A 22957-nucleotide genomic window follows, 5' to 3' on the forward strand; every position below is an offset into this window, starting at 1 on the left:
ACAAAATCTTTTGAAAATAGCAGTTCTACAAGCTTTTTGTATTGTTTAAATTACCAGCTGTATTCAAACCTTTGACATTTCAAGGTTATACCACTGATAAATCAGGACACTCAACTCTTTTGTTTTGAAAGTACATTATGTAAATGCTTACTCTTTTCTAACTACCCACCTGACCTCATCCTTACTTTACAGTTTAAAGACATGGTAGTTATGTTGTTTAAAAAACAATGCATGTCAGAGTCAGTCAGTCACCCGATTGTCCCTATACCAGTATTCTGCAAACATTCACTGAAAATAGGTGAACCTACATCTACAAGCTAATGGCAACGCAATGCGTCAGGATAATTATATTTATTGTAGAGGGAAAAAAGGATGTGGGACAAAAGATTCCTGGGGGTCTCCAGGAATCTTTTGCATTTGCCTAACATTAACCTGAGGTCTTGTCTCCCCCAGCTGGTAAGACATTGCGGTAGCAAGTGAGAGCAATTCATGGATGTTTGACATTATCTCTCCACATTATAGACCGAACAGTTGTTTCAAATGGATCTGTGCATTTATACAATTTGATGTGTAACTGTCAATATAAGGTGAAACATTTTGCTGAATTTGAAGAAAAGGTTTAACTGTTAACCATTAAACACAGTCTATGATAAGCTACGAAGGGCAATCTTCTGAATTTTATTCTTATTTTCATGCTTGTGAGAACATTTTGGTTATTCTCTCAGGGTAAGTACTCTTAACTGGTACTTACTGGCTGATGAGATTTTATAGTTATGACTTGTGCAATAAACTAAGGAAAGTAAAAGGTCACACAGGCCAGCGCATAACCAAGTTAATTTATTGTAAAAACAAAAGCCATGCATTTGCACCAGTGGGATTTTCCTAAATGGAATTGGTCATGCAATCTTCAATGAGTGTTTTGACCTGAGGGCACAGTTGTTAAGATGCCACCCTGATGTGTCTCCTCTCCTGCCAGATCCAACATGCCTGCCTATTTCTCCCCTGCCTGGGAGGGACGATTTTCAGATAACAGTGCATATCCCCCAGCTGCTGCAGTTCGGTGCAAATGCCAACTAATGTTAAATATGCAATTTGCAAAATGCAAATATGCAACACACACATGCACACAAGGTCACAGTGTCAAAGCCTATTATCCCTGTGAACACAGCTTTCATTAAGTTCCATGCACTCACACACTACCATGCCTTAAACTTGTGAAAACACCACAACGGGATTAATGCTTAAACTTGCCCTTTGTAGGTGTGTTCCAAGTGCACGCGACGTGTTCTCTAAGACCAGACGGAACGAGTAGATACATGGAAAGAGTTAACCATTGAAAGGGAGAAACAGTACTGTATGTGTGACCTAGATGAAGGCAGTAAATCAAGGGCCTGCCGCCTGTCCCGCCTGCGGATCATGTGAAAGGGCGGAGACGTTTGAGCAGGACACAGGTGAGCTGCAGAGAGGGAGACATTAAGGGACAGTTAAAAGCAAGACGGGGATGAAGAAGTTTTTCAGAGCGCACAGGGATGAAGACTACAGCCAGATCCAATACCTCACGGCTAAGTGTACCCGCCTGGCACACGAGAAAGGTAGGTTTTAAACGCAACAGGCACGTTTTGGGAGGTCAATGAAACGTTTTACCTGGTGTATTAGAGCGGAGCTACTATTTAACCAAATGAACCCTAGTGTCCCAACTCCCTATTCTGGAGTGGACATTATAGGCAGAAATAGCAAGTCTACAAGATCACAAAACTAAAGGACAACTTTAGTTTTTTTTAACCAAGGTTCATGTTTTAGGTTGTTATTAGAGAAAGTAAAAGATGATGTAAAAGATTCGTACATGGGGCTAAATATGTATTTTTCTTTTATAGCTTTTATAGCGATTTCTTTTTTATATTATTTATTATAGTCCTACTAGACCCCAGAAATTTACAAAAGATCACAGGATCTACTGAATGTGAAGGGGGGTACTATAGGGGGCTGCCATACTGTGTTGTATGGCTTAACATGTCAGTTTGTCACCCCCTTCACATTCAGTAGATCCTATGATCTTTTGTGGCCAGATGTAATTTTCTGGGGTCTAGTAGGACTATAGTAAATAAAATAAAAATCGCTATAACATTTAGCAAAAAAATACATATTTAGCCCCATGTTCGAATGCCCCCGCCCCCCTGAAATAGCTAAAATCGCTAAAACGAAAGAAAGCAGCAAAATGTAACACTCTTTTACTTTCTCTAATAACAACCTAAAACATGAACCTTGATTGAAAAAAACTGACATGAATGAATCTGTATGATTTAGCCAAGGGTGAGCCAGAAAATACCAGCCAGGAGAATGAGACTTGCAGGACATTGCCAAAGACAGTTAAGACACCAGGAGCTGCCAGCCAGAGCGAAGAAGGGGCGGTCTTGTTGTTTTGGTGAAGGTGAAACTAATCGAGCCCCCGGCTCTGCGGAGGACAAATGAGGCCTACTAGTGATGCGATCAGTGTTTTCATTAGCGGGAGGTTGGATTAAAAAAAATGTACGCGTTGATCATGCCTATACTTCATCTCATTATGAGCCATAATGTCAATAAAGACGGCGTGTGTGCGTGCACGCGTTGATTTTGGACGTTTTTATGTGGCTTAAGCACTGGTTACTCAAGTAAACGTACAAAAATGTATGTGCATCAATGTGCATCAAAAGGTACTTAACCCATTCTGGGTGGGAACCCCTTTTGGTGTTTTACCCCCTCAGGCCGGGAACCCATTTTGAAGTTTTTCAGAAAACTTAGGTCAGGATTTAGAGGCGTTTTTAGAATCGGCCTCAGGCCTAATAAAAGTAAAAGTACTCATATTGCAGAATGTCCCATTTCACAAGTTAAAAGTTTGTACAAAATCTTTTGAAAATAGCAGATCTACAAGCTCACAAAGTGTCGCATCGCAGAATGTCCCATTTCACAATTAAAAGTTTGTACAAAATCTTTTGAAAATAGCAGTTCTACAAGCTCACAAAGTGTCGCATCACGACACATTGTGAGCTTGTAGATCAGCTATTTTCAAATGGTCGAAATGTATATGGGTTGAAGTGGTTAATATATGTTTTCTAATTAAATTATCCAAAGTAACTACTAGTAACTAAAGTTTTCAGATAATTGTAGTGGAGTAAAAGTACAAAGTAGAAGTAACAGTATTGGAAATTGGAAGTACAGTGGTTCAGCAAAAACCTTAAATAAACAAACATTATCTCAGTGTTTTGTTCTGTGCGTTAACAGTGCTACTGGAGAGGGAGTGCTTGGTGTCCGGGGAGAGGCAGAGGATCCTGCAGAAGGATCTGGAAGTCATGGCCTCTCGTCTCCTCCAGCAGGAGAACATCAACATGGAGCACAGGGTCACACGTGGCCAGCTCAGCAGCATGCTGCAGCAGCAACAGGTACAGCACAGGGTCACACATGGCCAGCTCACAGCATGCTGCAGCAGCAACAGGTACTGGCATGCACAGGGTCACACATGGCCAGCTCACAGCATGCTGCTGCAGCAACAGGTACAGCACAGGGTCACACGTGGCCAGCTCAGCAGCATGCTGCTGCAGCAGCAACAGGTATAGCACAGGGTCACACATGGCCAGCTCACAGCATGCTGCAGCAGCAACAGGTACTGGCATGCACAGGGTCACACATGGCCAGCTCGCAGCATGCTGCAGCAGCAACAGGTACAGCACAGGGTCACACATGGCCAGCTCACAGCATGCTGCAGCAGCAACAGGTACAGCACAGGGTCTCACATGGCCAGCTCACAGCATGCTGCTGCAGCAACAGGTACAGCACAGGGTCACACGTGGCCAGCTCAGCAGCATGCTGCAGCAGCAACAGGTACAGCACAGGGTCTCACATGGCCAGCTCGCAGCATGCTGCTGCAGCAGCAACAGGTACAGCACAGGGTCTCACATGGCCAGCTCGCAGCATGCTGCTGCAGCAGCAACAGGTACAGCACAGGGTCACACGTGGCCAGCTCAGCAGCATGCTGCTGCAGCAGCAACAGGTACAGCACAGGGTCTCACATGGCCAGCTCGCAGCATGCTGCAGCAGCAACAGGTACAGCACAGGGTCACACATGGCCAGCTCACAGCATGCTGCAGCAGCAACAGGTATAGCACAGCTCAGCAGCATGCTTTAAGTGTGGGTACTCGGGGACCCCCGGTGCGCGAGGCACGTATAATCTTAGTTTTTGCTTAATTTAAGGACCTCTTTTCAACCTATCTTCATGTAATTGGTCCTCACTAATGATCATGATAAAATATCACAATTCTTTTCTACTCGGTCTGTGTCTCATAGGAGGGCTGTGGTCAGTTCAGAAACCCGTCCACCAGTGACATCATCAGTGGAGAATCCAAGTTAATAGAAACTGCAGGCTTTCTATTCCTGAAAAGTTGCAATGCGAAAATGGAAGCCATCGTTCTCACGATAATACACGTATATATAAAAAAAATAAAGTAAAAAAAAATAAAAAAAATAACGATGATGTCACTGGTGGACTGGATGGGTTTCTGAACTGCCCACCGCCGCCCTATGAGACACAGATGAGTAGGGAAAAAAATGCTTTTTGTGTGTGTTTTTCAACAATAATCAAAATCTACAAAGCAACTAGTAACTAAAGTTTTCCAATAAATGTAGTGGATTAAAAGTACAATATTTGGATCCGAGAGGACCGAGATGTATAGTGGAGTAGAAGTAAAAGTATTGTAAATTGTAAATACTCAAGTAAAGTACAAATACCTCAACATTGCTTCCATCAAAGTAGAATACACCACTGGTTCATATTAGTTAAAGCATCTTCAAGTCTCTGCACACAAGCAGGTCTTTAGCTATATTTTAAATTTTAGACATTTTGGCGAATTGCAGGCAGTGACCTTTCTTCCAGAGTGAATACGTAGTAGTCGAATGAAATGGAATGAAACCTCTAAATTTGACTCTAGTAATTGACCACACTGGGACCCGCAGAGGAACACTTGGTTCCATGTTAACCTTCGAAATGTGCTGTTATAATTGCAGGCCTGTCATGAAGCACTCATTAGGTTGGCAGCCAACCACTTTCCAGTGCGAAAACAGCTTTCATTTGTGTCAGTGACGTTTAACCTCACTCCAACCTCACCAATTTCTCAGTGGTGGAAAAAAAAGTACTGTTTTACTTAAGTAAAAGTATCAATACTGCAATTTAGAAATACCCGGTTATATAAGTAAAAGTCAGGAATTCCAAATTTACCTGAATAAAAAGTACAAAAGTATTGGTATCAAAATGTACCAAAAGTAGAAAGTACTCATGCAGAATGTCCCATTTCACAAGTTTAAAATGTATTAAAAAAATGTAAATCCTAATTGTAGTGTAGTAGTAGTACAAGTACAATATTTCCCTCTGAGATGTAGTGAAGTAGAAGTAAAAGTACGGAAATTGGAAATACTCCAGTAACTCCATGTACTTGCTATTTCTTGGGATCTGCACAGGCACATAACCACAGCAGTGCCAGTTGGCCACCTAGACTGCAATTACTATAATTACATTGCAATTAAGTGCCCAGTGTTGACATTGCATGTAATGTATGCTTTTATTGCCATTCGCTTTGTGAGCTGCTCTTGTTTAGGTCATAATTCATAGAATTCTCTCTTATAAAATATAATGAAGTGACTTAACAAATTCCATTTTAATGCCACCATATTCCTGCCCTCTAATTATTCAATAAGGTTCTGCTGAGCCAGCACGTTTTTGCTCAACAGTCATTCCAGTTCCACACCTGGAAACTGCCTAGCAGAGATAACAGGCAGCTCCACGGTGGGCGTTAGGTACCATGTACTCAAGCACTGCTCAAGGCTTCAAAAGCTACCTCGGGAAGCAAGGGAGGGGGATTGTTGGTTCAGGGGTTCCCAAACCGTTCTATACCAAGGACCCCCAAATAGCCATAACCTATGAAAGAATGAAAATAGACGATCCACAAGCAGTCACACGCTATACTTTCGCTATTGTTTTGCTATTTGATAAAATGTTTGAAATATTTTGACAATAATGACATTCCCAATAAAAAATAGGGATAACCACAATATTATGAATTTTCTTCTTCTTTCCAAGAGGCTACCTCGGCCGCCCCTGCATGGGCTGGAGGCTCCACTTTGGAGTTAGTTGATGTTTTTCATGTTGATCACGTCTGGACTTGCCCCATCTATTGCTACTGTAGCCAGAGGTGGAGGTTTCAAACATGTATTTATATAACCACATTACCTCCATATATTAGAATCATGACACATAGCCTAATAAGCCCATGCCTGAATGTTTAAATGTATATTGCTGTGTGCGTGTGCGCGCATCATTGCGTGCATATTTAAATGTATATTGCTGTGTGCGTGCGCGTGCATCATTGCGTGCATGTTTAAATGTATATTGCTGGGTGCGTGCGCGTGCATCATTGCGTGCATGTTTAAATGTATATTGCTGTGTGCGTGCGCGTGCATCATTGCGTGCATGTTTAAATGTATATTGCTGTGTGCGTGCGCGTGCATCATTGCGTGCATGTTTAAATGTATATTGCTGTGTGCGTGCGCGTGCATCATTGCGTGCATGTTTAAATGTATATTGCTGTGTGCGTGCGCGTGCATCATTGCGTGCATGTTTAAATGTATATTGCTGTGTGCGTGCGCGTGCATCATTGCGTGCATGTTTAAATGTATATTGCTGTGTGCGTGCGCGTGCATCATTGCGTGCATGTTTAAATGTATATTGCTGTGTGCGTGCGCGTGCATCATTGCGTGCATCATTGCGTGCATCATCAAAAAAACGTTGTCCTTTAAGGTTGTCATTCGTGTCGAATGACAACCTTAAAGGACGACGTTTTTTTGATGATGCAACATTTCACTGCAATTTCTTTATTGTTATTTACGATAGTCCTACTAGACCCCAGGAAATTACATCTGGCCACAAAAGATCACGATTTATTGAATGTCAAGGAGGAGGTGACAAACTGACATATTGAACGTACGACACACAGTGGAATATCCCTCTAGTATCCCGCGCACATGCAGGGTCTCCCTTGTATTACATGTAGGCCACTCCATTATATTGCCAATGCATGCCTGTGCGTGTGAGACTTACTGTATAAGATCTAGTTCCTTGCATTACCTCTTCTCCAGGAGCTGGTAGAGTTCCTGCAGCAGCAAGTGAGGCAGGTGCCAGTGGAGAGCTCTAGAGAGGATCATACTCTGGTGGGCCAACTGGAGCAGGTCAACGCAGAGCTGTTGTGTCTGCAGAGCACAGAGGGACAGTTGGAGAGCCTGGTCATGGAGCTCCATGCTGAGGCTCAGCACAGAGCTGCACTTTCAGAAAGCCTGCAGGCGGAGCTGCACAGGTAGGCTGGTGGCGTGGACTTTTCACATAACTTCTCCCAGGGCCCTGAAAAAAAAGAGTGATAAAGCTCCCAAGGTCCTGACAGTGGCCCTCAAAGATGCAACAATTATTCTGATCATATTATTTCATAAAAACTGTCCTTTGTGATACTTTTTCCTGGGGCCCAACATTCCAAGCAGCCCTCCTGCTAGGGCCCATGATAGCTTAGACATGTGAAAGAAGGGTTTGGAAATACAAAAGTGTATATCTCCCCTGTTGTCATAAGACATATTATATTGGCAGCAGTTTGATTTAAATACATGCTCGTTCATTCCGCCCAGCTGTTCAAACCAAGCAAAAAGTAGGCGGGAAAAGGACCAACGCTAGCTTAGATAAGGGTGCGTACTAGTCTACGCAAAGAAACATTAAAATTTATGGAACGCTCCCCCACCTTTTTGATTACCATCTCCCACAAAGTCAGGCCAAGTGAAGCTGTCACCAGCTGATTCGCAAACAGGCAGAACAGGTCTTCAGCTTGTAATGTTGTCACAAGGTTGACTGAAAAAACATCAGAGTTCAGATCTGTGATTTTAAAGTCAGCAGAAATGTGCACACCCTCCAAAGCGGCAGCGAACTTCCCCATCAATTAGCTGACCTCAAATCCCCCGCGGAGCATTAGGGAAGTTGGCTTAGTATCAGAATACGTTATCGCACAGTGCTTCCAGGGGTGACCCAGCTTACTGCTGTGATGATGAATGAGACTTCAGGGTTACTTTAGATATTTTATGGCAGATATCCAGAGAGGTGTGGTGGTAGAATTATCATAAAATCTAGACAGGTAACCAATAGCTAGATGTCTCAGGGTCAGAGACACAGCACACGGACAATAGATTGTACAAATGGTAAATTATGTATTTACAGAATATATATGGCACCTCTATTCAAAGCGCTTTACAGCGCTCACCCATTGACAGCACAGCAAACCATGCAAGCACCAACCTGCTCATCAGGTGTAGTTAGGGCGGGGTTCTAGAACTTCTGTGTCTTGCTCAAGGAACCTTCGACATGCACGCCCGCCCACCCGCATGCACGCTGTAATAGATTTGACAGATTTATATTGTAAACCAAAGCCTTTTTCACACCTGGCTCAGGCTCAGGGACCAGTGCGTTGGTAGAGCTGGCATTGAAATAAAACAGAGGAACCCTCACACTCAATGCTCAATAGATATTACATTTTCATGGACTTTCCTCAGGCATCTGCTGACAAGTGGTAACACCACATGTATGTATACAGACAAAAGTCTAACACAGACGAGCCCAGACATGCACTCCTTGTTGACGAGGAAAAGGTGCAACAGGTGGTGAGGCCATTTGAATAAATTATCACATTTCAATCAATCTGTAAAAAGTAATGAATACATGAATGAATACAAAGCAACAAAGGGATTGCCATCCATCCATATAATCACAATATCACTCATTTACCGCCAATATCGTTCACCGTTTGACGCCTGTTTTAATCTAAATTGATACGGTTCACAACTGTGTTCTGTAGGTGCTCGAACACTCCGGTTGCGGTCATAGAGGTTGTGGTGTGATGGGGAAAAAAATAAATGAAATCCGCTGGCTTATGCTGTCAATCGTAATATCTCAGATTCTTCTTTTTGGCTCAAAACAAGCTTGATTTGCGCCTCATTTCTCTAAACGATAAGATCCCCAGTTACCCCTCTCTTGGGTAGGCGAACATGCTCAATAATGTACTGTACTGTCTGTACAGTATGTGAAATGTCAACTCACTGCTGTGAGACAAGTCCAGGTGTGCCTTGGAAAACATTAACACATTATTGCCATATATATATTTAAAAAATGTACTTCCCACAAACCTTTGCTTATTGCATAGCTTGTAGAGCAGCTGTTTTGTGCCTTGTGCACAAATTTCTTTAAACAGACTAATGAGACTGTATGTATGTATGTATGTATGTATGTATGTATGTATGTATGTGTGTGTGTGTGTGTGTGTGTGTGTGTGTGTGTGTGTGTGTGTGTGTGTGTGTGTGTGTGTGTGTGTGTATTGTATGTATTGTATATATTGTATGTACTGTATGTACTGTATACAGTATGTGCCGTCTATCCTATACGTTCAATAGAAACCTAAAATAACCTAAATGTTTAGTCCACATACTGACCAGATGGGTGGAGTTTGCTACAATTAAAGGACAATATGCTGAGTCCAAGAAAGGTTAAACAATCTCAGGAAACCATTTGAAAATGAACTTTGCATGCTCTCTATCTGTGATTGCAAACGGCACTGATACCATCAGAATTGTACCGCTGCGGTACGGTTACCCACTAACCCCCTGTGCCCCTTGACCCGCTTGAGTTATGAAAGTGGAATGTATCCAAGCACATCCAAAGAAAGATCTCGTACAAAAAGGAGCATACTTGCATTTAAACGTTGGGTAAGTGAAATGACTAGTACACTTCATCTTGAGGGAATAAGGTATTTCTTGAAAAACAAAGAGACAATTTGACAAGGTTTGGCTGCCCCTCGTCCGTTATTTGAGTAGAAACACCTAATGGACAGGATACCACTGATGTGGTTGACTGTATACCATCTTCATTTCAGATGTTGTTTTCCATTAGTATTTCATTATTTTACCATTTTATTCTAGTATGAGGGTTTTCTTTTTTCTCTTTTTGTCTGTTTTTTTCTTTCCCCTTTTTTGTTTTTCATAAAAGAAAAAATGTATACTATATCATACCAATTATATAACAATTTATAACCTGTTCTTAATAAAAAAACGTATTTGACAAAAAGGAGCATACTGGGGGATTTTCTACTCAATTTTAAGAGAGACTAGAAACAAAATGAAGAATAAGGGAGTGACATGCAGCAAATGGTCTGGCTGGGCCGGGAATTGAACCGGGGGACTCACTAGTCACTGCCAGGCATTAGAGCCTATGTGGTACACTATAGTTGAGGAGCTTAGGGATATTTTGCGCAAATTCGTCTAAAAGCGCCAATATTTGCACAGATGTAGCCCAGGGCATGCTCTAATGATTTAGCTTAGGGCACCCGAGCTGGCATCATGTGCCCAAATGTGATTAGGTCATCACATTTGGGCACATTTGGGCAAGTGGCTATGGCCGAATTTAGCCCAAGGAGTGTTTTTTGTGCAAAACTAATGCTTGGAATGGATTCAGAATCAGGAAAACCCCCTAGTTTGACACGTCACATGCTACTTAAAACATAATGAAATAACTTTTGCCTTATATAGGCTGTTAATGGTGGGCCATATACATTTGGCCGCTGTGGTGAATCTGTGGTCAATAGAGCATGCCCTGGGCTACATCTGTGCAAAATTTGACGCTTTTAGACACATTTTAGCAAAAATATCCCTTATTTCTCCCTAAGCTCCTCCACTACTACGAGCTAACGCGCCCTAAACATTGGGCTATTTGCACCAGTGCTTAGTTTTCTTGACCATAATCCATTTGTGTGAAACCAACAGCAAAACCACGGAGCTGGAGGCCCTTCAGAAGATAAACAGAGACCAGAGAGCCGAGCTGAAGGACCTACATAGCAGCTACCAAACCAAGGTGAGGGGACAACTCCTACACCAGTGGTTCTCAAACTGTTTCATGTCAAGGACCCCCAAATTGACACTTATTAGGCCGTGGACCCCCATTTGAAAAGATATGCCAGGGACCCCCATAAGAGAATTGTTACGGCTCTGGCAATGACTCTCAACCATTTTAATTTCAAGGACCTGCATTGATTAGGCTACGGACCCCCATTTTATGGCATTTCTATCCCTGGGACCCCAATTTATAACGGGTCAATTTGGTTCCATTTGTACACTCTCAGAGTTATAGAACCATAAGGGTCCATTTGGTTCCTAACTATCATTTAGCTGGGGACCCCCTGGAACTCCCTCAAGGACCCCTGGGGGTGCCCGGACCCCACTTTGAGAACCACTGTCCTACACAACACACATGGGTGGGTTGTAGTTGGAAATGAGATCAGCAAGGGTCACAAACTACGGTAATACGCGAGTGCGCTCCTGGGTGCGCATAACCGAAAGCACCCAACATTATGAGTACATGTGCACACACTGAGCACAGCTGTAACAAGGTGATGCACTGTAATTGTATTTGTTATTTGTTTTACTTCTTTAGGATTTCATAATGTGTTTCCCTTGCTTGGTGTTTTGTGAAAAGCACATCGAGCATGGTGCTTGGAAAAGCATCATGTGCCTAAAATATAGACTGAATCTATGCCCATATAATACCACTAGGGGGCACCAGGGTAAACATACTGTATTCGTCCACCGCCTCTCTCCCTCCTTTTGTCTGCTAGGCCAGTGGTTCCCAAACTTTTTCATGTTAAGGACCCCCAAATTGACAATAATTAGCCCGCGGACCCCCATTTGAAAAAGATATGCTGGGGACCTCCAATAAGAGAAGATTTTTACATCTCTAGCAGTGATTCTCAACCCGTTTAATTTCAAGGACCCCCTGTTTGACCTGCATTAGGCTACGGTCCCCCGTTTAATGGCATTTATATCTCCGGGACCCCCAATGTATATTGTAAAATCAAAGTTAATTTAACTCTGAGAGTGTACAAATGGAACCAAATGTATTAGGTTACATTTATACACTCTCTGAGTTACAGACCCATAAGGGTCCATTTGGTTCCTAATTATCATTTAGCTGGGGACCCCCTGGAACTCTCTCAAGGACCCCTAGGGGTCCCCGGACCCCACTTTGGGAACCACTGCACTACCACACTGTTTTCTGTGAATGCTCCGTTACACCAAGATTCGCACTGACTGCTTTCCTTCATCTACTCATCCTTTGGGATCATAATAATGTTAGTTGAATTCAGATTTACACACACATGCGCGTGCTCACAAGCTCACACCCACACACACCCACGCACGTTTGCGTGACCGTCCAATCCTTTGTGTGTCTTTGTGAGGTGAGGGAACTGCAGCAGGAAAACCAGGGCAGTCTGAGGAAGCTGCAAGAGACGGCGGAGCAGTTTGAGTGGCTGTGTGTGCAGCAGCGCTACTGGATCTGCGGTGTCAAGAGGTGCGCACGCACGCACGCACGCACGCACGCTCACTCACACTCCCACACACACACACACACACACACACACCGGACAACGCGCCAGTTTACCAAGTCGCCGCGGCGAAAATTCTTCATCATTCTTCATCATCTTATGCTAATCAATGTAGTATGTCAAACTCACATATGTTATAGTTAATTTCCAAAGTGATCAAATTTTTTTGCACAATTAAATGGTCAGCTAGATAATGATAAAAAGGTGAGTACGTGAATACCAATGATAAGAAGGCCTACCATTTCAGCATATTGTTTCTAATGAATTACATTGTTTCGGTACTTTGGTGTTTTTAGCATTCCTACTTTCTCTAGTGTTAACTCTAAACAACTATCCTCTCTCTCTCTCAATGCAATTTAAATGAAGGTGAAGTAAAACTAAAATGCACTAAATCGCGGCGAGTTGGTAAACTGGCGAGTTCTCCGGATACCCCCCCCCCCACACACACACACCCACAGACAGACAGACAGACAGACAGACAGACGGACGGACGGACGGACGGACGGACGGACGGTCGGGCACGCGCACACACACACACACACACACACACACACACACACACACACACACACACACACACACACACACACACACACACACACACACACACACACACACACACACACACACACACACACACACACACACACACACACACACACACACACACACAAGCATTGCCCTTTGTCCTGTAATTACGGGCAGGGGTTCCAACTTATACTGGCATGCAAATCATTGCCATCGGGTAGAAACCACGTATCTCCATATGTCAACTCAAGCTCACACTGCATATCAATGCAATGTGCTAGATCGGCTATATTCACCATTTTTCAAGGTTTTTAAAATAATAATTACAAAAGGAATGGTTTTGGACATACAAGGTTTCCACCTGGCAGCAAGGAAATCCACATAGGAGGCCCAACATTTGAAATAAATGAAGCTCATGTGTTCCTTAAATGTTTAGCCCAGCCACGTTGGGTACAGACCAAGTTTACTTTACCAGGTTGTTTCAGCTGAATTAATTTCTCCTGTGAGAAATTATGCCCATATAATATCACACCGCTCACCAACTAACTCCCTGACCAAATATTCCTTTTGGCATGGTCAGAGCAGCAGATGCGGAGGTTAATGGGTGAGAGCCATGCTGCCTCAGTACAACACTTCCTGGTGTATTTGGTGCATTTTCCTTTAAATGTATTCTGTATTTATCCAAAGTGCCTTATTACAATGTGCATTACATTCACTCACACATTCACACAGCGATGGCGGAGGAGACTGACGCGCTTGTGTCTGATCAAGTTCATTAACCGCATAAGATAGCATCCATATTATGGAGGGAACATTCTGTGAACATTCTGTGAACATTCTGTGAACATTCCGAAGAGATAGAGTAGAGGAAAAAACAAAGGTTTGGAGCCCTGGGCAACCCCTGTTAACTAGGTATATTTATAAAGAAAGGTTTGGAGCCCTGGGCAACCCCTGTTAACTAGGTTTATTTATAAAGAAAGGTTTGGAGCCCTGGGCAACCCCTGTTAACTGGGTTTATTTATAGTGTCAAATCCTGAGTGTTAATTTAACTGAGTTTGTGTACTAATGTAACCCACATTGTACGTAAAGATTTAACCAAATGGACCGACCCTCATGGTCATGGGTCCACTTGTAAAACGGCTATTCTTTTATAGACTAAATTATAAAATAGCACTCAATTGGTTAATGTAATAATAATCCAAAATCTACAAAGTAACCGCTAACGTATTCAAATAGTTTTAGTGGATTTAAAAGTACAATATGGAGTAGAAGTATAAAGCATTGGATAAATGGACATACACTTGTAAATGTAACCTCCAGTACCCCAAAATTGTGCTTAAGTACTTTGTTACTTTCCAGCACTGGACTGGTTAATATAACTACAGGTGTATTTTAGATGGGCCTCTAATGAACCTCTAATTTCAGAGAGCAGAGAAAAGAGAAACCATTTAAAATAAATAATTTTAAACTATAAGAAAGCCTGTATGCTGAGTATGGTGTAGGCCCAATGAATACCAGCTGAGTAAAGCCTCAACTGGTTATTATTTTCATAATGAATTACCGGTCAATTTGTAGATTTATTATTTTTAGATTATTAGATTAATCCAGGATTCTAGATGATTAATTTAGACCATAAAATTACAGTGGAAAATTAAGTACAAAATCGTGGTAAATGTTCATCACAGGTGCTCTGAACACAAACAGACATCTTGATATTGCTAGGTTTACCGACTAGTCATAAAACATAATTTTTCATATTGTAATACTAATATAGAAACAAATAGTTTCAGTTTCAGTAATAGTAATCAGTAGATTATTATAAAATAAAACTACTCAAATTGAATTAATAGATTCTGTATTGATTGATGATTCACCCCTACCCCTAACGTTGAGGTTCAGTATATATGTATGTATGTATGTATGTATATATATATATATATATATATATATATATATAAATGAACGACAAGAGAGCACACCAGTGCGTTCAGGGCGCATTTCCGAACGCATCCTTAGGGCCGATTCATACTCCTGTTTTAGAGACGAATAAAAGTCGGTTCGGCTCTGTAGAGCCTACAATGTGATGTCATTTGAGGTTCGGGGGGGGCGGGTACCGTCCTAAAGTCGGCTCTTTGGTGCTACTGAAAATTTCTGACGAGCCGAAATCATTTCGGCACTACAGCGCCGAAACAGCGGTAAAATAGGAGTATGAATCGGCCCTTAGTCTTACATGTGTAAAGAAGTGGGTGAAATTAGATTTTTGATCCTCTTTCGATACTCCCCTTTGCTGCAGGTTCAAAGACTCTCTGACAGAGGAGAGGGACGCTCTGATACAAAAGGTCAACATCTTGGAGAAAAAGGAGCAGATGAAGACTTCACAGGGTGACAGCCGCGCACGGGACGTTGACGCTCACTGCTGTGACAGGTACAAGGGTGATTTATTTATAGTTGCACGATGAAAATAGCAGATCTACAAGTGTACACCGGCTATTTTCGGCAGGCAACATGGCACGCAACCAAGCATAACTAATGCTACGTTCACAGTACACAGGCAGATGCAAAGATACAGTCTACCATTCATTGTCAATGGAAGCCAGCGACATGAAGATGCAAAGATGCATCCGACGTTTGTAGCTGCTGCAAAAGCTACAAATTGAAGCTGAGCTGGGTTCAACTTCCAGATGTAAAGTTACAAAGCTACAACTGTATATCCGCAAGGACACACGCCACTACGGACGCACGCTTGATGACGTCACGACCGCGTGAGCAACAGATACACAAAGCGACAAATACCTTGTGATCTTTGCATCTACCTCGTTAGCCCTGGTCCAGCGCGTTAGCAAGTCTCTCACTAACACCCTGTGGGGACCGCCTCCGCTGCTCTCTAGCTACATTTTCCACTGTCGTGCTAGGGTTTAGAATTTCCTGAAAATAAACAAAACCAGGTAGCTACTCACCGAAACAAAGCCTGCTAGACCTAGGAAAAAGTCTATTCTCCAGGATGGGAAGTGTCTCAGGTCCCCAGTTTTTCTCTAAAATGCACTTTGTGCCATTTTAATAAAGCAATGTACTGGACAGAGTAACTTCTTCTACTACAGCATTTCCGGGTTGTGCCTGCGCCGATCCACTTGGATGCATTTTATTTCATGACAAAAATAGTGCATTTTAGAGAGAAGCTGGGGAACTGAGAGGCTTCCCAGCCTGGAGAATAGACTTTCACCAACACAAAACAGGCTTTGTTTCGGTGATTAGCGGAGTAGTTTTGTTTATTTTCGGTAAAGTTGGACCCCTCACACAGCAGTGGAATTTTTACCCGTGTGCGCAGAGGCATTCCCGTCAGGGCGTTAGTGAGAGACTCGCTATAAGCACTGGACCAGGGCTACTGCCTCGCGTGAAGGCAACATAAGGCATGAGAAGAGGCTAGACAGACGTTGAAGAACGAGCTCCTTGATTGATGGATTGATGTGGACGTAACTGAGAGACCACACGGAGGATCTAAGCCAAGGAATGATGTGGGTCTTGTTGATTGACTGATGAAAAAATAAATTACTACACATGTACACGATGTGCAGTATGTCACATATCTCCCTACACGTTGCAATCAGCAGCAGACATTTGCAGCAGACGTATAGCAACAAGCACAACGCACATCAGGAAATAATAAAATACTCCCAGCAGCAGTCCAAAAGAAAGATACGACACACAGATAATAGCACCAATCAACCTATCGTTAAATTCCACTTGTCTAAGTAGCAATACAATAACAACACAGTACAGTGTTACACCAACAGCAAAGTGCCTAGTGCACACATCCCCTGCCAGAGACAAAGACGGGAGCATTGTGGAAATATGGGGCCTGGTCAGGGCCAGAAACAGAATGAAAGAAACCCTGTAATTTTAAAGCCCATCCTGTGCTTGCCTTTCGCACAACAACATGCATCTGCAGGGATGGCTGCAGCACGGCAGCTCAAGCGGAACATTCATAGAAAGCAGGCAGGAAATGCTTTAAAAATGGCCTTTCCACAACAGAAGGATGTCTTCGTGGGATGCAGACGTTAACCCGCCGTCTGAAGGGCATGAGTGGAGGGGACTCAACAAGGACCTCTTTAATCAGGTAAATTAACCCTAACCCTTTTTAAATTTTATCCCATGATTTTGCAACCCATTTTTTCACCCAGTGTCAATTATCTAATGTGATCCTTACGAACATGTACAGTTAATATACCTACCTTTTTAATCAGGTAAATCTAACAATTGAATATGTGGCATGCCGTGTTCACGGATTTCACAGGTTCTGCATTTGTTTCCCTACGCTATGGCTTTCAAATAAGGTTATACTTAAAAAAGAAAATCCAAAATAGCTGATGTAATTTATAAGCTTACAACGCGTTGTGATGCGACCCGTTGCGAGCTTGTAGATTGGCTAAGTTCATTTTTTTAATTTTTTTTTTTAATGACGTACCTTAATTCCCTTTCAGGGGTGGTTCTGTTTATAATGGAAACGTTTAAAAAAAAAAAAAAAAAAAACTTTGTGGGTTCTGGAAAGTTTCAGGTTATGGAAGGTTCTGGGTTTACCAGCCAAAAAGAGCCAGTAATGAACACTACATGACAGACAAGAGTTCTTCAAGGTACCCTCTGGGTTTCCCTTGCGGTTGCAATCCAAAGAACAAAAAAATGCAGACTTTAGGCTTAGGGTCTTTTTTTTTGTAAAGATCAGCAGAATATCCAGCAGCACACGGGGCTAATTTTCCTTAGGACATCTGCCAATCCCTGGGGGAGCTGTCGTCCTGCCAGTGAGCAACTTTAGGACTTTCAGAGAATGCTGAGACTTCTTGGACATGGCCTGGAGTCTCATCGTTGTTTTTTTTTGTTTTTGATTTTTTTACTTCTTTCGTCTGTCTGTCTGCCCTGTGTGGCTGACTCCCAAGGCGCCGGACTGCTCTTCCAAACCAGCAAGAGCGATGACTAATAAAGACTGGAGGGAGGTGTTTGCCAATAGCCTCTGTGCTTTGTTCCGCGCGCACGCACGCACGCACGCATGCACGCACGCACGCATGCACGCACGCATGCACACGTTTATATTACTATACCTGTGAGGACATCAACATTTTAAGTTGTGAAAATTGCAGATCTACATGCCAGTAGATAACAGTTGGTAACAGTAGGTAACAGTTGTGAGCTTGTAGATCGGCTATTTGTGCCACACAACCAAGTATAAAATATAGGGAAAACTCTAACCCTAACCCCTAAACCTAACCTAAACCTTTTGTTTGTTTGGTGACACACACGCGCACACGCACGTGCACACGCACACACGGCACTGTATGTATACTATACACACAAAGGAACGTGCTCATGTGCACAGGCTCTCATACATAGGCTCTGCTGCCGTGCATCTCTCCAGATCATTCTTGTGATTGGGTGCAGATGAGCGAGGCCCCTGCAGAGAGAGAGAGGACATTGTTTAGCTGGAGGAACATTTGTCCAACAGAGACGTGGCGGAAGCAGCCATGACAGGATGTCTTTTAAGCGTCAGTGTTATTGCCACATATTCATATGAATACATGGCAGAGTCACACTCTGTAGATGGGGTTATGGAGTTCAAGTCGGATCAAGACTTGACTTTCTTTGTATTGCTCATTTCATACAAAATAAAGTAAACTCAATGTGTTCACATTAAAGGAGCGTTTTGTTGGGTTTAGTCGACTATTCAACTAGTCGACTAGTAAATCCACTAGTTGACCTCGTTGGTACTAGTAGGCATCAAGATCAGCTAGATTATAGTCACCAAAGTACATCGTTTTTAAATGTACAAATATTATAATAAAACCTTTTTTTTCTTCTTTTTTTTTAAACAAAATAGTTAGTTAGACAACTAGTAAACTAGGAAACTAGTCAACTAGTAAAAATCACTAGAAGTGAAAGCCCTCGCCGCATACATACATGGAGTGACTTCTCTCCTGCACCGTTTGACAGGCACACAGAGTGTGCTTGGTTTGGTGCAGGTCTTGTGTGCGTGTGGCTCATGTCTGTGGTGTCTGGTTTGGTGCAGGTCTTGTGTGCGTGTGGCTCATGTCTGTGGTGTCTGGTTGTGATCACTGATACTTTCTCTATGTGTCTCTTAGGGAGCGAGCACTGTCGACCCATTCCAAAAACCTCCCTGAGGTCAAGACCCTGGAACCCATCTGTGTTATTTCACCATCTTCATTCAACCAGAAGATATAAACCGCTGGCATTTTTTGTTTTTTTGGCACATGGCTAATCGGTTGGCATGCTTCCCAGCCATTGTGGAGAGACCATGCAATTGTAGAAAAATAAACACACGCATACAAAACCGCACACGCCCCGTTCTTCCTCTGCTATTGTCCACCTGTCCTGCTGGGCGTAATCCATTGCTTTGTGGTATGTGTGTATGAATACTGTCATACTGTACTGTACTGTAACTTACAACTCTATCCCAAATTCCCAATGTGGTTCTGTCTTGCTTTTTTTGGCTCATGCACGCCACGCACGCATGCACACATACGGGACACGCACGTGCAACATACACCTGTACGAGTTAGTAGGATGTGTTCTCCTGTAATTGTCTATGGTTGAAGCCGATCAAAGTCATTGAAAGAGTGATCGCACCTGAGAATGTTCTGTTGATGCTCTGGAAATCACCAGCTGGTGTCCAGAGGAAACAACAAATGTGTTGTTTTGAACCAATTAATGAAGTTCAGTTAAAAAAAACAAAAAAACAAATTGCACACACACTGAGTTGGACACTCACTCAACACACTCAGTTGGAACACCGTGTGGATTCACTTTTAAACATCAAGTGCAATAAAGGATTACGTATAGCCTACTCGTATAGTTGTTGTTTTGGTTCATTCATGTTCATTCTTCCTCGCCATTCAGAATCACAGGAAAATTGCAATATAGCCACAGGAATATTGAAAATGTATATGCAGCCATGCAGAAACATTTGAACAATGTAAGTCCATTTCATGCTTTGAGCGAGTGAGTGTCAACCGACATGTCAACTGTTCAACAAGAAGTTCCCATAATGATTTCCCTTCTTCAGCCTGACACTAATTTAGGCCCTATTTGTGGAAGGAGTGCACTATGCCTACAAGGACATATTCTTGCACTTGGGTGCTTGGACTGACATGCAGTCATGCACTGACACTTTTTACACCACATACTGTACATATCACATCAGGCAACATGACATCATTTGATTGAACATATATAAAAGGACCACAAAGGAAATAGGCCGCTGGCTGATAATGGTGTGTGACAAAATGTATGCATTTGACATGGAGCAGAGTCTGTGGCATCCAACATTCATTTGACATGGAGCAGAGTCTGTGGCATCCACCATTCATTTGACATGGAGCAGAGTCTGTGGCATCCAACATTCATTTGACATGGAGCAGAGTCTGTGGCATCCACCATTCATTTGAACGGGGTGAGATGCAGTGTGATTGCAGCCGAGCAACCAACGAGTCAGTGCATGCATTCACAGAGCCCCAAGTTAGAGGAAGCTCTTCAAATAAGTTGTTGTATTTCAGGGTGCATGCATGCCTGTCAATGTGGTTAAGACCCTTGCCTTTAGAGTCTCACATAATTCTCCCATCAGAGCATTCTCTGTCTTGTGCATACAAAACAGTCTCTTTCACAGCTATTGTTTGTCTGACCTTTTGCGTGTAAAATACACGATTCTGACTGATGAATCATGGCATTCTGCGGTCTGTTATTTCGGAACAACAGACAGGTTATGTGCCTCTGTTTATGTTGCTGTGGGAAGGTGGAAGCGTGTAAGCAAATAAAATCATGTTTAAATCGATCTCTTGTATCAAATTATTGATGCAGTTCATAAGTAGCCATGTTGTTATAACATGGCTACGAGAGGGAGGGAGGTTAAGTGTGTGATGTCGGCCCAGAGCTCAAACAGCGAGAGTGTTATTGGTGGGTGGGTGTTTTTTCACTGACGAAAACTAAATGGAAACTAAATTAAACCATGATGACTAAAACTAAATATATTGACAGTTTCGTCAACAAATAAAAACTAGACTAAAATGTCTGGACTAGGCAAGAGATCCAGTATAAATAAAAGACACAAGTGATTTTACACTTGCATGCTGACAATGGCAGATCTACAAGCTCAAAACGTGTCGCAGCGTGAGCTTGTAGATCTTCAATTTTCAGCAATTGTAAAATCAGCCATTATAACGGCATCAAGGCCCGCCAAAATACATTATAGTTGACTAAATCAACTGTAGATTTAGTCGATTAAAATCTTATTATTAAAACTAAATGAAAACTATTCAAAAGACTATGACTAAAACTAAAATCAAGATTTGCTGTAAAAATCAACACTGACTATATCTGAAAGTGTCTATAGTACGTGATTTCCGTTGTGTGTATTTCGGAAGCTGTCCACCCCCCTCCCCAACCAATCACAAAGTGTTTTTTCATGACCTGGGAATGTAAACAGATGTAACGTATAACTTCCTGTAGGGGCATAGGGTGGTGCTTCCTGACCTGCACTTCCACTTCAGACACTTTTCAGTAGCAGTTCTTGTCCAGCCTAGAGAGAGAGGGATAAGGGAGAGGAGGGGGAGTTGAGAGGGAGGGTGGGAGGGAGGCAAGGGAGCCTATTTCACCCACGCATTAACCTGGCCAATGCTGCTGCTGCCTGGGTACCAAAACCTGAACACCTAACCAATAACCCAAAGCCACATTTTCTGCTTTCTGCCTGTGTGCGTGTGCGTGTGCGTGTGTGTGTGTGTGTGTGTGTGTGTACGTGCGTGCGTGTGTGTCGTTGCTTGACCTTATTCCTAACCTTAACCTTAGTAAAACGGTGCCAAAACCTATAACCCTATTCCAAAACGTAACCCCAGTAAAAGTACGCCTAACCCTAAACTTATTTCTAACCTTATTCTCAGTAAAACAAATACAAGAACCACCCCACCGAGCGGTCGGCGTAAAAAACACATGAGGGCGAGCGTGTTTTAAGGCGAACATTCCGGTTACCTTTTAAAATGCTTGCTAAAATAATAATAAAAAGGGAACGGTCATCTGACAGCGAGGTTATGCACTGCATACTATATATATTGGGGTGCAGGGGCCCATATGCTGCATGTTTTCAAGGTCGGTCCCCCCATAAAGGACCACGAGGGTCTTATGTGGCAGCCATACCAGCAAACAGTTTGCCCTCTTGACTGCCAAGCGCTAAAGGAGGCCGTCCTAAAGCACCTCTGATTGCCAGAGGTGTAGCCAGAGATTAACAACGTGCTGCGGCTGGAAACGAGTCGCGTTTGCACACAATAAATACCCGAGCACCCCTTCCACGCCGAACGCACTCGGGCCAGAGAAAGACCTTATACGGGGATTATTAATAGAACAATTATAGCTATGGCAAGAATAGCATGTTTATGCTCTCCGCTCGACACGGCCAGGGAAAACACATTAGAGATATTTAACTCCAGGATATATCCATTAAAAAAGAGGTGAGACTTGTTAAAATGGAGACCGAGAGACTTGTATTTACTACACAGTACTGTTACATTTGTGGACACACCTGCTTGAGCAAACACAGATGACATGGTGTAAGCATGTACTGGACGTATACGACACATAAATAGAAGTGCTTAGTTTTGGAAGACGTTCAATTATTGTAAATAGGGCATATTTATGAGACATTTACAGGACCCGAGGGAACATTTTGAGAAGCCTTTCTCTGTCTGAGATATAACAACAAACTCTTTAGTTAAAACAACGTGCTGTTGTCTACGGCTCCAGACTTGAACCATAAGACAAAAGTGTTCGTGAAATATGGAGTCAATTCTAATTCTCTGCCTCTCGGAGACAAGTCTCAACCCAGCTGAAGTTGAAAGTTGTTTACCCCAATGTCCTCCGTGTATACCGCTGTTTGGTTTTCCACAGATTGATTACTATGGATG

The 22957-nt window shown here is 42.7% G+C and overlaps 1 protein-coding gene across 2 annotated transcripts; it reads left to right on the plus strand.

Moving 5' to 3' along the window:
* Positions 1 to 1283: 1283 nt before the first annotated feature.
* LOC306922956 (uncharacterized protein) lies at positions 1284 to 19705 on the plus strand. 2 transcript variants are annotated; one of them, XM_079500875.1, is made up of 8 exons: positions 1284 to 1592; positions 3259 to 3416; positions 7159 to 7373; positions 10864 to 10951; positions 12333 to 12445; positions 15301 to 15432; positions 17037 to 17121; positions 19133 to 19705. In XM_079500875.1, exons 1-8 carry the CDS (start codon positions 1502 to 1504, stop codon positions 19169 to 19171), a joined length of 921 nt encoding a protein of 306 aa, XP_079357001.1. In that variant the 5' UTR covers positions 1284 to 1501; the 3' UTR covers positions 19172 to 19705. The 2 variants fall into 2 exon arrangements, with proteins under 2 accessions (XP_079357001.1, XP_079357002.1); XM_079500876.1 differs by having other exon boundaries at positions 17040 to 17121.
* Positions 19706 to 22957: the final 3252 nt, after the last annotated feature.

Source organism: Electrona antarctica (genome assembly GCF_951216825.1).
Source record: "Electrona antarctica genome assembly, chromosome: 1".
Taxonomy (NCBI): domain Eukaryota; kingdom Metazoa; phylum Chordata; class Actinopteri; order Myctophiformes; family Myctophidae; genus Electrona; species Electrona antarctica.

Coding starts and splice junctions, on each gene's coding strand:
- LOC306922956 (XM_079500875.1), top strand. CDS start 1,502: ATGAAGAAGTTTTTCAGAGCGCACAGGGATGAAGACTACAGCCAGATC. Junction 3,417..7,158: donor GCATGCTGCAGCAGCAACAG/GTACAGCACAGG, acceptor CCTCTTCTCCAG/GAGCTGGTAGAGTTCCTGCA. Junction 7,374..10,863: donor CTGCAGGCGGAGCTGCACAG/GTAGGCTGGTGG, acceptor TGAAACCAACAG/CAAAACCACGGAGCTGGAGG.